This window comes from Etheostoma spectabile, chromosome 12 (assembly GCF_008692095.1).
Source record: "Etheostoma spectabile isolate EspeVRDwgs_2016 chromosome 12, UIUC_Espe_1.0, whole genome shotgun sequence".
In the NCBI taxonomy this organism is placed as follows: Eukaryota; Metazoa; Chordata; class Actinopteri; order Perciformes; family Percidae; genus Etheostoma; species Etheostoma spectabile.
In genome coordinates this window covers 3,291,645-3,308,560 of record NC_045744.1, presented here as the reverse complement: position 1 = coordinate 3,308,560, position 16,916 = coordinate 3,291,645, and the positions used below count along the sequence as shown (strand labels likewise).

At 42.5% G+C, this 16,916-nt stretch overlaps 1 protein-coding gene across 1 annotated transcript in view; it reads right to left on the bottom strand.

Moving 5' to 3' along the window:
• Nucleotides 1–2,376: 2,376 nt before the first annotated feature.
• Nucleotides 2,377–16,916, bottom strand: part of LOC116699052 (hepatocyte nuclear factor 6-like) — a 16,082-nt gene continuing 1,542 nt past the window's right edge. The window contains exon 2 of the mRNA XM_032531431.1: nt 2,377–7,322. Coding sequence (XP_032387322.1) covers nt 6,979–7,322 — 344 coding nt within the window. The 3' untranslated portion in view covers nt 2,377–6,978. The remainder of the gene's footprint in view (nt 7,323–16,916) is intronic.

Sequence of the window (16,916 nt, the reverse complement as noted above, 5' to 3'; positions counted from 1 at the left end):
TCCTGTGTTTTGGGGACAAATTTGACCCCTTAACAAAAAGTTTCCATGTCAGAAATGTATGTTTCTTTCAAAGAAATTGTCCAAAAAGCAACGTGGGTGGTTCCCAACAACTCTCCTCACAAGGGAAATACATAACAAGTTCACTGCTTTCATTGAACTTGGGTGTTTTTGTCAATTTTAGAGCATTTGGAGAAAGAAGTAATTGGTAAAAGAACTTTTTGAAAAAACTAGGAGAAAAAAAAAAAGAAGAGAGAAACGTTTAAAAAAAAGGGACAAAAATATGAGCAAATGTCAAATAAAAGGACAAAAATGTGAAAAGATGTCGAAAAAAGTCACAAAAATGTCCAAAATTTTTTTTGTGGAAAACCCACGGAAATTTCAAAAGGCTCAGAAAAACTGACAAAAACATGGGGGGGGGGGGCACAGAAGGGTCAAAAAAGACGACCAAAACGTTAATAAAATGTTGGGTTTTTTTAAATTTTGACTCAGAAAAACAAAAATTTCCAGGGTGGCGGGTTAAATAAGTGTGACATTGTGATATCAACAATTACATGAATGAATACAATATTTTAAGCTGCTATAATCAATATTTTTATTAACAATGGAACACAGGACTGAGAAAGGGCCCTCTTGTAGTGACCCACGGTGAATTATCAGCCAACTCGGCAGCTCTACAGAGCTCCACGGCATCTTCTGACAATGTGTGATTACTTTACATACATTTTAGTATAATTAAATCTATTATTGTGTCTTTTACTTTTCCTATCATCCCTTGCTGCTGCAACAGTGTGAATTTCCCCATTCTGGGATTAATTATGAATCTTGCATCTTTGAATGGATGCAGTTAGAGACTAAGTGGAGCATTTAGAAGCTCTGGAGACAGATATTTCCCTCGGGAGTTAGTAGAGACCAAAGACAGATTTAAAGCAGAGTGAATATTGACACGTCACCAGCTGGAAACCGTTGTTTCATGACTGATTGACGATGAAATATTAGTTTAAACGATGATAATATGCCAGTGTAAGTAAGTAAGTAAACTTTATTTATGTTGCACTTTTCGCAGACAAGAGGGGTCACAAAGTGCTTTACAGTAAAAACAAATAAAACAGCAATAACACATAAATTACTAAGCCAAATTGTTAGTTATAAGTTTGTCTAAAAAGATGCGACTTCAGGTGTTTTTTTTAAAGTTTCCACAGAGTCCAAGGCTCTCGAGGCTAAAGGGAGAGAGATCCAGGGCCTTGGAGCCACCACAGAAAAGGCTCTGGTTTTAAAACTGGTCTGGTTTTGTGTTCTGGGGACAGTTAGAAGGTCTCGGCCTGAAGACCTCAGAAAGCGACCAGAAGTGTGGGCGTGCAATAGATCCGGGATGGAAGCGGGAGTTTGACCATGCAAGGCTCTATAAGTAGTGATTCAAATTTTAAAATGCACTCTAAAACCTATTGGTAGCCAATAAAGAGCCTTAAACACAGGAGTAATGTGTGATCTCCTGGTCCTGGTCCAGCTTCCAAGTGACCAACAAATCTGTTATTGCATTTTTAATATAACCATAATAACAGTATTAAATCAACCATGCAAAATGTAAAAGCTTAACTCATTAAATGAAAATTGTAAATCCCAATCAAACTCATCATTATGAAGTGCTTGCACAAAACAGATTTTACTACAGGAGGTTTTTCTATTCAATCCAGCTGTTTTTATTTGATTTCAAAAAATTGATTTCATCCCAATCTTTGTGTACTACACTAAGAGAAAAAGGCAAGAACCCCTTCTGCGATTGGCTGTCGCTTCAGACTGAACGACTGGACAGCCAATCACACACTGCCTCTGCATCATTTGTCTTGATTGATTTGCGATAGAAAAAGTAACATAAACCCTATTTCAACACCACAAAATGACAAAATATAGCATGTGAATGCGAGCAGGTAGCGTGCATAATGTGGTGTACTTTTAAGTGTGATGCTGGTGTATTCTCCCTCCCTCAGTACTACGCAAAAAAAGAAACGGATGAGAAGCTCACAGCTGGAAAAAAATTTAAAGAAAGTGTGGGTGGTGGTGATGGATCACCTCAAAAATATGCTGGAAAACAAAAATAAGTATTACATCTAAGAAAAAACATGTTGATGGCTCTTGGATTCACATCCAACATTGCATGTATGGTGTATTGTGTAAGTATGCTGATATTTTTGTATGCTAGTAATTAGCATAGTGTACTTATTGATGTGTAGTACGGATTTGGGACAGTGCTTCATAAATCCTGGATATGGATATGTATGCTGTACATTTCTGGACAGGGGAGTCCACCTGCTTTTATTTGACACCACCAGGTGGCAACAGAGCACCACAGTAAGACAGCATCACACAGAAAAGGAAGTGAGTCAGCCAATTGCTTGTTTCTTTATTTGTTTTAGTCCAAACACACAATTTAACCATACCGGTTTTCGATTGGTGTATTATTTGTTCCAGTTATTATCTCCCTCCACAGGCTGATGGAGGGAGATGAAGATCTCAGGGAGATGAAGATCAGAGGAAAACTCTTTGTGTGTGTGTGTGTGTGTGTGTTTGTGTGTGTGTGTGTGTGTGTGTGTGTGTGTGTGTGTGTGTTTGATCAACATCTTCGATTTACATGTCCACTTAACAAGTACCCGTCATCGCCTCCATCGTGGCCGGGGGAGGGTCCTGTCCTTGATGCCTCAACCCCCACCGTAAAGGCCACTCCGCAGAGGTCAAAGGTGACCACACACACACACACACACACACACACATACACATACACACACTGATTTCTCGGAGAGCCATCCTTTCTCCTTTCCTCCCTGTCCCTTTCTCCTGTCCAGTCATTTTCCCTGCCCTCCTCCATCGCTCTCTTTCTCTCTCTCCCCTCTTTCTTTTTTTGTCTCTGCTATTTGAAATTGATTGTCTTCTACCATCACAAAGACACTTGGTTCTGATTGATTGGTGGGTAAGGGAAGAGGGAGAAGAGAACATCGACACTGGGGCTTCCAGAGCGGCGAGGTCCGTCCGAAGGGAAAAAGCAAATGACGCCATTTCGAGGCACTGGAAGAAACCCGTATTTCAGCTGCCTGGCTGTGTGTGTGTGTGTGTGTGTGTGTGTGTGTGTGTGTGTGTGTGTGCTTCCAATAAAGCAGACAAACACCCAGGCCGATCGAATTTGGATTAAATACGGATGAGCTGAGATACAGGAACAAAACAGAGGAACTCACACTACCACCTGTGTGATGAAACAATAGGGTAGACACATTCATGGACGTGGGGAGACTAGTTCTACACAAATGGAAGGGTTACAACAGGAGGAAGGACACACAGCGATGAAGCTGATACACATACAAACACACATAGTTTATACAAATACCCAAACAGCACATGAAAAACACAAAAAAAAGCATGTTCTTGGAAACCCAGTTGTTTTTTTTCCCTGTTTCTCCCCCTCTCCACCTAGAGGTACAGTTCATCCTGCGGTTTATATACATTTATATAGTATCCATGCATAAAAGAAATCGCTCGTCCCAACCCTAATGACAGAGGTGCTTGGTTGGTTCTTTTTTTTTTAATATTGGAATCACTTTAACACACACAGAAGACAATTGTCAAACACAAATTAAGCCAAATAAGTGATGCCGAACAGATGATATGTCATTTTCTACTTGATCTTTGACAATTTTCTCAATTCCTACATCTGTCTTTGTATTCTTAAGCTTTCGTCGCTGATTTCTTCCTCCCCTACGGCTACATTATTATATATTATGTCCTTTCCTACCTCTTCAATTAACCTCACACCTCCTTTTATTGTTTCTTTCAACTCCAAAAAAGGACAACGTGCAAACCTACAAACAATAAATACAAAAGATGTCAAACCATGAGACGGCTTGTACCGCACACACTCCGTAAAACAAACCTTAAAAAAACGGGACAATCATGTTGCCGTGACTTCAATGTCACTCTCATCGCTAAACATATTATATATTAGCCTTTACAATAAAGATTTGAGGTATATCGAGATGAATTGTCTACACATGCCTGCCTCGTTGTGATGCTACCCTGGACGAAGGGACCTGCAAAGAGGGGTTGGATGGGCGGGGGGGGGCATTATGTGTCTTTTGGAGCTGAAAGGTCTCATCATTTCTGCACTGATTGATCATTGGTTGGTTGTTCTAAAGGTTAGAGTTTTAGATGTGAGCCAATGACAGACCGGGATTCGAGGGCTTTGTAAACAGTCCGATACACACACACACCTACACTCTGGTTACAAATTACACAAAAATATCTCTGGTGGGAGTGTGTGCGCATGTGTGTATCATGGAGTTGACTGGAGATGACATTGTCTCGCCAGCATGTGAAAGCATACCAAAACAAAATGGTGGCCAATGACAATCTCTTTTTCTCAAAAAAGTAAAAAAGCACTAGTTGAAATCCAACAAAAGTGGCTTTTTTATGTCATGAGGGCACCCTCCTGCTCCCCCTTCACCCACTGTGTGTGTGTGTGTGTGTGTGTGTGTGCATATGTGCCCGTGTGTGTGCGTGTGTGTGTGTGTGTGTGCAGAGCAGTCCAACCCCTGGTTGAAGGAAAAAGGCACTCAACTCTTCCCACATGACAAACACCTGTGTGTGTGTGTCTGTCACGCAGCACGACTGCTCTGTGAAAGTGTGGATGTGCACTCAGAAGCACGTATTTGCACGTGTGTTGTGTTTGCATGTGTGTGCACGTCCCAGGTCCAGCGTGAACACGGCAGGCTTGAAGTATCTTTGGTATCGGTGGTTGATGGCTGTGTCACAGTCCACTCTATTCTGTGAGGTAGCCACACACACACACAACTGTTTCCATCGCTAACTCTTTGATTTGCATCTTTGCTTCAAATATCTGCACTAAAAAGCTAGTTTGGTTCCCTTCTAGACTCTAGAAGACGTCTTAAATGACACCTCCAACGGGGAGTCTGGTATAGTGCACAAGCAGAAGCCAAACTATGAAGAAACGTCACTTAAATGTTCCCCTCCGGTCCGGTGATGGGCCCCTGATGCCCCTGCTCCACCCTTCTCCCACCTGTCTGCGTCTCCTCTCTAATATGATTATCTCCCGCTAGAAGATGCTACACAACAAGTGGCTTTGCCCACGCAAAAAGAAATATTTAAAAGACACAAAGAAATGAGGTGGTTCCCATGGTAACCAAAAACACCATCAGCAGAGGAATGCAGTGACAGTTCACTTCAAAGGGCTCAAACGTTCAGAGATCGAGGAAGTGGGCCCTCCATCACACAGGTGTTCCCAGATATGCACAGTTGTGGTATTCCTTCCTCGTCTGTGCATAGGGTCAGTCTGTGTTCATTTGTCTTTTTTTTCATCTTTAAGTTTTTACATTTTGTCGACAAGGTGCTTCTTTACATGTAGTTTCAGCACGACATAGCACACTGGTCACGAGAGAGAAACCGTGTGTCTATGGTGCTAGCATTACCCGCATCAATAGTTAAAGGAGGGAGAAATGAAAGAAAGACACAACAGCAAGAGAGTAGATGAGAATAGATAAGAGAAAGAGAGAGAAAGAGGAACGAAATGAAATATTATTTACAGTCATTTTCATTGTGATTCATATCGATCACATCAACGTTTTTCTGAGGTATGGACTAGGCAACGCGTCCGTGTAGTGCTCGCGATTTGACGGTTGTGATGACACAGGCCAGACACGGCGGGGGGGTTGTGGGGGGGCATGGCGACGGAGCGGGCTGCACCTGTTCTCTGATTATCATAAAGAGGCAAACGTCATTGGCACTCAGGATCTCATATTGTGACATTTGACCTCTGCGTTTGGCCACTAGAACAGTGCAGACCCCCCCCTCTCCCTCACTCCCTACATTCGGGCATGACACTTTTAAAATGTGGGGTGTGTCATCCCTGTTTGATTGTTCTCCTTTTTTTTTAAACCTGAAAATAACCTCTCACGTGGCTACACGGTCTACGGCCATGTTGCCCTACAACGAGTCTTAAGAAACATTCAAATGTGTATCAAAGGGTTTGTGAGCAATCATCATTGTGTCTCAGTTTTTTGGTGTTTGAAGAGCTACACACCCGCTTATATGGAGCAGTGGTATCTTTATCCTAATAGAAATCTACAATGCAGGCTACACTGTGTTGAGTTAGGCCTGCTGGAGACATGAGGTGCACCCACACACTCTGTTCAGATGTGGTTTGAATGGACAGCAGGTGGCACCGTTACTCTGACGCGGAGCAGGCCGAATCACTGCAGAGGAATTACACCCAAGGAGCAACACAAGGAATTGTGCACACGCACACACGCACGCCTGCAGTGATGCAGAGCGGTGAAAAGTGGTGTGGTTAGCGGGTCAAAGGACCTGCCGAGAGCGTCTAACAGACACTTGACACACAAACGTACCTCTCAATCAGCCTCAGCGTCTGTTACTGAAATGATCACGGCCCAGCAGACACACCCGCTGTCTGATTTCTGGCTGATTTGTGAAGACCAACGTGCGTCTGCTCAAGGTTTCCTGTCTCAAAGCTATCTGTTCCCTGTCATGAGTGATTTTTTTTGTTGGTGTGTTTACATCCTGACAATCAGCAGAGGATCCTAAGGGCCTCCCTAACACAGAACCACAGTGCGTTTTGGATTGGATGGATGGATTTCCTTTGGTTTTCAGTTGGATTTACTCAGAGCCACATGTGGTTGTTTTCATGGCATCTTTAAAGCTACTGGATCTTTGGTTTGAAGAACCACAATTTGAAATGCATGTTAACCCCTAAGAGTAACATTCAGATTGAAAAAAAACACCCGAAGCTCTGATTCATCTGCACAAGTCATCAGCACTCTGAGTAGATGAATCAGATCAGTGGTCTGAAGCTGAACACCCTGTAGCTCTGCAGGAGTGCTTTAGTGAAAAACATCCCCCCCCCCCCCCCCCCCCCCCCCCTCCATCCTCCGTGCATGGGTTCAACCATCCGTCCTGCCAACGTCAGGCCTTGGAGAAAGTGGCTGCACAGGAGGTACCAGGTTGGATCGGTGAGTTGTTGCTGTTTCCATGAGGAGTGTGCACGTGGCCATGCACCCCGTGATTGTGCTCCTCGGTGTCCCAGCGGTCCGTGCAGCGGCGGCGTGAGTTCATAAAGAAGTTGGAGACGGTGGAGAGCTCCAGGCCCAGCTGCTGGGAGATGGTGATCTGCATCTCCTTGGAGGGCCGGCGGTTCTCTCTGAAGATGGCTACCAAAGTGCGACGCTGCAGGTCGGTGAAGACCAGTCGCTGCTTCTTTGGCACCTGGTTCCGGTCCCGTCCTCGGTCCTCCTCCTTGCGTTTACATGCTGGAGACAGGAAGGGAAGGGACAGAGGAAAGGAAGAGGGAGGACAGAACAAAAGGAAGGAGTTTTATTACCATCAAAATATTCTAGGATCCTTACAAAACAATACAAAACCCAACATTTGGGGGGGAACTAACAAATAATGCAACATATGGCTGTAAGATAAGGGTGGGATGCCTAATTAGACACCTGATTATTGCAATAAAGGGAAATGCTTTAGAATTTAAGAATGACAATTAGAGTAAAAGCAAAAGATATAAAAATGGGCCAATGCAGGTGTTTGAGTGCATGCATGTTTTTGTGTATGCGAGTTGTCATTTTTCAGTTTGATGTGTTTAGCTTGCTGTTAAAATTTAAATATGCATCATGACTGTATCATACAGGTAAAAATGAACACATTTGGAGCAAAAGGGGAGGGTCACGGGAGGGAATGAAGGCTAAAAAAGAGAGAATGGAAAGGCAGAAAGAAGAGCAATGAGGAAAAACACCTTGAAATTTTCAAAAGACGTTCAATCTCGTCTAAATCAGTGCGTTCCAGATGGAATTTTTAATGGCCATTAGCCTATACCTGCTTGTGCAAGTTTCAGCCTTTAGAATATTGCATATCTTAAATTATTGCTATTTGCCAAAGTACACTAAAGGCAATTGGATGGATTTCTTACCTTCCAGGTCGCCTATTCCATTTATCTTTCAATATTCAATCAACTTGAGAAAATCTAAAACTTGCTTGATAGCAAACCATTATCTCAACGTTCTTATCAAAGTTCATATTTTAAAAAGAAAACTCTTCCTTTGTGTGTGTGTGTGTGTGTGTGTGTGTGTGTGTGTGGTGGTGGGTGGGGTGTGTGGTGTGTGTGTGTGTGTGTGTGTGTGTGTGTGTGTGTGTGTGTGTGTGTGTGTTGAAGAACACTCTGAGATTTGAGATCACTAGAAATGAAAACAAGTGTCCAACTGTCCTTGAATGCCACACAAAGGATAGTGTTTTTTTTTGTGGTCCCTGCTAACATCTGCAGCAGCCAACATGAAATAAAAACACATTAATAAACCTAATTGTTCATCGACATGGATTACCTTTTTCAAGCAAGTTTCAAATCTCTACAAGTTGATTTTCAAAGTGAAATGAACTGAAACCACGTGGCCGCCTGAAGTAGACCTTAAAATTAGGTTTCATTTTTATTCAGTTTGTCTCATGGTACACAAAGGGGGTTATGGTGGGTAAATAGTTTACATTGTGGGTCTGTGGGTCTTGTTGAACCTGGAGGCGCGTGGTGATGTGGAATGCTGACAAAGACGTGGTGTGCCGTGCCTGGATGCGCCATCAGTAGGCTGGCTGTAGCTGTGGAGACTGAAGGGAGTCTGTTCTGTTCTGCTGCCCTAAAAAGCTGCAATGATCGATTTTCCGCGGTTTTCTCCTGAACACGTGGTCCAGTAATCAGGGCTCCCTTCCCCACCCGATCGATCCTCATCGATCCGCGAGACCGAGGGTGTGTGTGTGTGTGTGTGTGTGTGTGTGTGGTGTGTGTGTGTGTGTTGTTTGTGTGTGTTTGTGTGTGTGTGTGTGTGAGTGCTAACGCTCACATTGGGTCGTATAGCCCGGGAGCGCGCTTTGTGACAGACAGCAGACAGACGGAGAAGAAATTGTTTATCTGTGGAAGAACAAAGGACGTGTGGCGGGAAAGAGTGCCTGAGAGCTCTGGAGGATGCCCAAAGAATGTCTCTCATAATACGTCCCGAATTATTGTTTCATTTTACAAAAAGTGTGCGCGCGCGTGCATGAGACGTGGTCTCCTGGCGTGCGTAAAAGGAACAAAACAACGCGAAGAATTAGATTCCTCCCAGTCTTGTGAGTGTTTATGCACATGCGTGGGAGAGAAAGGAAGGACAAAAAGAAAAGAGTGAGGGGAGTGAAGGAGGGAGAGAGTGGGGGGGGGGGGTAAAGATTGGCTGCAGTGTGGAGGTGGTGTATATGCAAATGATTGATGACTTTTCAGCAGGTTTAGACAACAGCAGTAAACAGATTTGACTGTGAGGAGGGGGATCAATATGCATGTGCACATGTGTATGCATGCCTGTGTGTGTGTGTGTGTGTGAGCGTGCATGTGTTTCACTTGCCATTGTTCATGTTTTGATACTGCAAGCACAGCATAATTAAGATGTTTTCCTCAGCAGAGTGTATAGGTTATGTGTTTGTCCCTAAGAGCCCGCACAGATACCTTCTGGACTTCTTCAACTCTTTCCCTCTTGTTGTTTTTCTCAATTGTTTTAATTTGCCCTCAGATTGATAGCCCCCCCCCCTATTGATTGATCCACACTTCAGAACCATTTCATGGAACGTTTATTCAATTGGTTCAGGCCCAGCCATGCCAGAATCTCCTCGCGGCTCTCTAAGTGCTGTCTCAAACCCAACTCAATACTCCCTAATGTAATGACTGAATGCTAGGGCTAATATAGTGATAATTGAATATGTAATGCTTGTTTTCGAACAACTTGTGCTACCGGCTATTTTACAATGCCAACACCACTCTGGTTCTCCTCCGTCAGCTCAAACTGCAGCTCTGAGGTCAGCGGAGCGACCAGGTGGAACCGAGGAGATAGCGCGAGGCCTGGGCCTGTTCAATACATATTTCAAATAATCAATCGATCCATTTCAAATGAGACCCCCTTCTCACAGCCATGAATGGGACCACGGGGACCGTAAAGCAGGACCTGCTCATTAGATTGAGCTCTCTTGAGACGAGGAACCACAGCGTTGTAGGCTATCTTTAGTTGCCTCATTACTAAATGGGCTTTTCTGAAGAGACAAGCAGGAGTCTCAAGTGGCACTTGCTTGTGTCTTCTCTTCCTCATGTTCTGGTGTCAGTGATATTGAAAGGTAGGCCTACTTTGCTTAATGTCAACCTCCTGCTGATCCAAAGATTAAATCACAGGATGTGCAGCATGTTAAGATTTTACTCGGGACTTCTTTAAGAGCCACTCAGCTTTATCTTAAGTGTTTCTTATACTCTGCCTTCCACTGTCTCTAGGACTGTGCACTTATGGAGGATGGTTGTCTGTTGTATCACAGTACGTGTGTTAGCTTGGTAGAAAGCTGCAGCTATGAGCCAACTGCTAGATTGGACAATCTTTCATGTTTAGCCAAGTTATTTAAAGGAATCCCCTTGCAGGTGTTTTTTTTAAGAAATATAAAAACTCTTAAAATGACATTCTCTCCTCCATAGAAATATCCCAAATCTATGAATGAGCATGGATTTTTTCATTTTAAAATATTATAGCAAGACATATGTTGTCTTCTACTCCACTGAGTCCATCTAACTTTTCACGTTTCCACGTCCAACTTGTATATTTGCATATTGACCCACGATTGGCTCATCATACTGTCTTCCTTCAGCAGATGATTAGGAACGATGTCAACATTGCACATACATCAACCCGCACAGTGACGCTCAAACATCCAAGTGGTAACAATCAGACAAAAACATGTTTGACAGAAGAGGAGGATTTCAAATTTCCATTAGTGATTATTTATAGTAAACACAATAGACTAGAAGTGGAAGAGGCTAAATGACGCTGACTTCAGGCTCCAGTTAGGATTTGGTCTGAAGACACTCTGTGTGGTGTGTTTTTAACGTTAAATACGAAGGAGTAACTTAAGATTCTCACATGGGAGCTGTCCTTACAGTAAATCTGTCAATCTAAATGCAAAGATGTGGTGAATTGTGAAATGAAAAAGCAGGTTTGATATGACTGATAAAAGGCAGACTAATACCAACATAAATAAAAATCTATGACTTTATAGTTGCAGGAGTGCATTATGTGTCTATACTTAACCCTCCTGTTGTCCTCAAGTCAAATCTGACCCCTTTAAAAAATGTCCATATCTGAAATATGGGTTTCTTTTTGACCAAACTACCACAAAAAAATAGATTGGATTCCACACAACGCTCTTTGCAAATCCAATTAATCACTTTCATTCTTCTGATCTACTATTAGTCCAAATAATTCCTAATTTCTGCATTTTAACTCAAATATTAGGTATAATTCTATATCAATGAGGGTTATTGACCATGAATTCCCAAAAGTAGTAAAACTAGGGAGGTGGTGTTAGTGAAAACAAAAACAAAAAAAAGTCTGAAAAAGGGACAACAATTTCAAAGATCACAAAACTTCCATCATTTTTTTGACCCGGTGAGGACAACAGAAGGGTTAACAAAGTGGGTGTGTGGGTGTGTGTGTGTGTGTGTGTGTGTGGGTGTGTGGGTTGTGAGGTTGTAGAGGGGGGGGGGGGGGGGGGGGCAGACGGTGAACTAACCGCACCGTGCTGCTGCTAGCCGACGCCTGGACGGACGGATGAGACCGGGCTTTGTGTCCGGTGAGGCGGGCCCTCTCCCGACCTGGACGGACTACTGCGGCGAGAAACAGTTGGGCGTCAATACTCCTGTCAACTTCAGATGTACGGTATTGATTATAGATATGTATCGGCACGTTAAGAAAAGTGGGGTAACAAGATAGAGAGGAGACAGATAGGGATAGGGGGGAGGGGAAAGAGGACCATCAACCCCACCCGCACCTCCCCCAACCCGCTATTAAACACTCCAAACCGTCCTGAAGAATACTCTCAATGGATTAGGAGTGGGTTATTTGAGAGCTTTGTCGTTTATTGTCAATGGGAAGCCCGTGTTGTCCTGTGCTGTCACTGGCGAGTGATCGGCAGTCGCTTACAGCTATCAGATATCGGGTTGTAGTCCATAACGGGGTTGTAGTCCTCTCCTCTCCCCACCACCCCCCCAACCAAATGGGGTTCATTTGCCCCAAAACAACTCCGAATGAACTGGCCAGTGAAATCCAGAGAGCATCTATTTTCTTATTAAAGAGAATAAAACGAGTGAGGGAAAGCTTTAAAAGAAATGCGGAGACAGCGTTTTGAAATATTTTTCAATTTTTCTCATTTTTCCATTAGCGAAGATGATTTAAATTCAGCGGTTTTGTTTATGGAGATGTTTTATTGAAGCCTCAATCGAAGGTATTTTTAGTTTTTGTTTGCCCAGGTATTTATTTAAATGGTCAGAATATGTATTATCATTCCAGCTATTCCTTTGATGAGGAACATTGTTGCGGCCTGCTGTAGGCTACTCATAAATGTTGTTTGAGAGATTATTGATGGTGTGAAGTTGTAGAATATGAAGCCATTTTTTTTTAACTAAACAACAAAACGTGTAAAATATCAAATATCAGTCTACGTTTTAAAAAAAGAAATCCCCATTGTGTTTCTTATGCCGCACATTTTAATAAAATAAATCGTCTGTGGAACTAGAACTCATAAGGTGTCGGTAAAAGGATTCTCTGCTCAGATGTGTAAGCAATTATACGCACACACACACACACACACACACACACACACACACACACACACACTCACGCAACACGTTTCTGTGTGATACATTTCTCCTTGGGGTCAATAAAGTTAAAGTTAAAAAGTTCTTGAATTAAAAAAATCTTGAATAATTAGACACATTTAACTCCAGTCACGAGGCAATTAATGAAGATTTACTGGGTTTCAAATCAAGAACTCCAGTTAAGAGATGCCTCAAACTAAAAACATTATTCTCTGCCTGCCTTGATTACAGATTTATGTCAATATTGCCATGACAAGTTAAGGAAAATTAGACTCAATAGGCAAAGTGGACGGATGTAATCATATAGCATTATTACAGACATTCCATTTTTTAACTCCATGTTGCTGCCCTGCATGTATTTTAGTGATGTTAAATTAGTGAGATATGAGTGATTAGAAGGGGGCTTTGTGGTCATAACTGCCACAAATATCCAATTGCATCAGTTGTATGTCATGAAAGTTCCTTTTAAATATTTTGCTTGCATGCTTTATTGCAACATGTGCACTGTTGCTTGCTCTGGAGGAAACTGCTAGAACTGTTGGGTCCTTGTAAATTCTGGAGTGGGGTCTAGACCTGCTCTATCTGTAAAGTGTCTCGAGATAACTCTTGTTATGAATTGATACGATAAATAAAATTGAATTGGATTTATTGTGACATCTTCCTCTCTTTCATGCAGAGTGTCAACATATTCCACTCCAGTGTGCCAAAGTGAGTTCTGTCTCTTACAGAGAGAGACGACCAGCAAGCCGACATGAAATAAGGGTGAAAGGCGAAAGGATCTGCTTTGCTGATGCTGGTCCAGAGCCAGAAGAGAAAGAAGAAGGGGGGAGAAAGGAGGAAGGCAAGGAGGGAGAGAGCGAGAGAGAGAGAGAGAGAGAGAGAGAGCCGAAGAGAGCAGAGGAGAGGAAATCAATACCGATTCAGAGTGAGTCAGATAAGCCTGAACAATGTATAGTGCAGACACACTCTATAACCCAGTCACACACACACACACACACACACACACACACACACACACACATGCATGTTGTAGCATTTGCACGCACACATGCTGGGTGAAATGTGCTTGCGTGCCTCCATAAAGGCGCATTACAAACCCCATAAAGCATTGCAACCTTTAAAATCAAATGACATCACAACCTTGGATTGCTTTGAGGATTCGCTGACATGAGCAGAAAGCACTCATTACTACGACTCAATAGGCCACTGGACGCTCTAATGCTCTTTGCCTACTGTAAGATGCTCTTAAGCGCTGATCTTTTCATGTTTGTCCTTAATTGCAAGCCTTTGTGCTCTGATTTCACTTCAAATATTGTTCTTTTGTCACAGAAAGACTTCATTTCCTGCTTCATAATTGGGGTGGTGGTGGTGGTGGTCGTGGGGGGGGGGGGGGGGGGGGGGGGGGGGGGGGGGGGGGGGGGGGGGGGTTCAGCACTGAAAGTCTACACCAGCCTAGATTTTTGTTGTTGATATTTCACATGACGTTTTGGGACATAAACATGCGTTCTTCAAAACCACTTCCTGTGCCGTGGTGTGTTTAGGTGCGTGGTCTTCAGCCGTTAACCACAGACTTGGCTTTGCTTACCTACAAGAGGCTGCCACAAGCTCTAACACCACCGCTCTCTGACTCTCTCTTTCTTCCCCTGCTCTCTGTATCCCTTATACTTATCAATTATTAAGGTCGGTATTGATCCTTTCACTACCCTGCCTCTATCTGGCTGTTCACACAAAGCCCAAACCTGCCTGCCCTCGCTCAATCAATGGCCTCTCCCGGCTTTTTTCTTCTTCTTTTTTGTCAGTTTTGCTTTTCCCGCTTTTGCACTTAAGCCGGGCTGAACAAAGTTTTGCACATCCCAATTTCGTCCACTTTGATTCTTCAGAATGAGAAACAGCAGACCGATGTCAATCTTTCATGCCGCAAGCAAGTTTGATGGGCGTTGCAAAACATGGGTCTGGTAAGAGAGCAGGGAGGCTCGAAAATGGCTGTGTGCATCGTTTGACTTCATGAAACAGCTCTCATTCATCCTCATCCTCCAGTTTTTTATTTTGGTGTGTGGTGTGTGGGGGGGGGGGGGGGGGGGCAAGCGATCAACCTCTGCCTGTGGCCAGGTTAAAGATTCATATTGTCATGAGTGCAGAATGCGGAGGCAGAGAAAGGCAAAAGAAGACGAGAAAGAGAAGAAAAGCAGCAGGGAGAGCACGAGGGATGGGAGAGAGGGGGTTGGGAGGGGAAACAGCCGTTTGATCTCCTAGTGCAAAGCCAGGCAAACACAAAGGCGAGCTACACTATTAATGACACTCACAGCCTCAGCTACTACTCCTCGTACTATTCTTCTATTTATCTATCACCTGTCTATCTATTCTATCTATCTATCTATCTAAATCTATCTACTATCTATAACTATCTTCTATCTATCTAATACTATCTACTTCTATCTTCTACCTCTATCTATCTTACTACACTATCTAGCGATCTATCTACCCTACTCTATCTAGTCTATCTTAATCTCTCCCTATCTATCGATACTACTACTATCTATCATACTACCTACTAGATCTATCATCTACCTATATTATCTATCTATCTACCTACCTATCTATATCTATCTTCTACTACCTATCTCTCTATCTACTCTATCTCCTATCTATCTATCTAGACCTCTATCTAATCTATTCTCACTACCATCTATCTAGTCTCATATCTATCTATCGCTACTTCATCTTTATCTACCTACCATCTATCATTACTATCTATCGTTACTACCTCCCATCTAGACTATCATCTACTTCCATGGTCTACTATATCTACCTCTACTCTGATCTACCTACCTATCTATCTATCTAGCTATCTATCTATCTATCTATCTATCTATCTCCATCTATCTTCGGTCGATCTTCTCATTCATCTATCTATCTATCTATCTATCTACAAAATGTTCTTTCTATCTGTTATTTACTATTATCTATCTATCTAACAGTATGTCTACATCTATCTATCATTAATCCATCTATCTATCTACGTCTGTGTCTGTCTGTCTGTCTATCTATATATCTATTATCTATCATCTATCTGTATAATAGTATTATAGCTGTATAATCAGATATGTGTGTATATGATAGGTAGTATATATATATATATATATTATCTTGATATTACGTAGTCATAGATACTATCGTCTATTATCTATGTATTTATGTGTCTATCTAACTTCTATCCATATGTAAATAATACTGTTAAGATACTATTATATATGATATTATATCAGCTATATACTATAGTTATATATATCTGTCTGTCTATTATCTATCTATCTATCTATCTATCTATCTATCTTTCTGGCTGTCTATCTATCTATCTATCTATCTATCTATCTATCTATCTATCTATCTATTCAAGTAAATGGTTGATTCAACGTTTTAAAGTAAAACATAATAACTAACAGAGTCAATGCATCGTGTCTCCTCTGTAAAGACACTGTAGTGATTCTGCTAATTTAACGTTGTTGCATTGACTGGGCTGCACTGTAACATCCATCGGGATAAGGAGAAAGTCAGAGGCAGAACTGGGGTATATTTCAGGGCTAGGATATCTATTGTTCTGACTTCTGACAGTGCATTCCCATTCACTTTGAGTTTCAATAAAATGCTCTATATGTTCTTATCTATACTGGTCCCTGTTAGCAATCTCCCTCCCAGTAGCAATCAATATTTCCTCAGAACAGTTTAAGCTTATGGTTGGGTTGAAACACATCTGGGTATCACAGAGGCAGCATTGGAGGTAGAAGTTTTTGTTTTACATGTGTTCATTTGACTGGGTGAAGGCAAAGTAGAATCAGGGTTTTACAGTTTTGTTTAATCCACTGAAATCATGATAACATTCATGCTTGCTCATCTGAGTGCACTTTTGCGTCTGTATTGCATCCCACCAGCGATCATACCTGTCTGTGTTCTAAATTTAGAGCTTTTACTAGCAGGCCGAGCTGAATGCAAAGCCGGATAGAGACCGTGTGGTTATTGCGTCTTTCAGCTCCGATACGAATATCGATCCGTGCGCAAGATTTAAAAGGTAGAGTGGGAACTGGCGTATTGATCAGGCAGCCTGGGGGTCACCACGCTTCTCCAACGCAACCAGTGGGCCCATGCAGTAGCCTACGCTGTGTGTTACAGTCGGACACAGAGAGAGGGAGGGAGGGGGGGGGGGGGG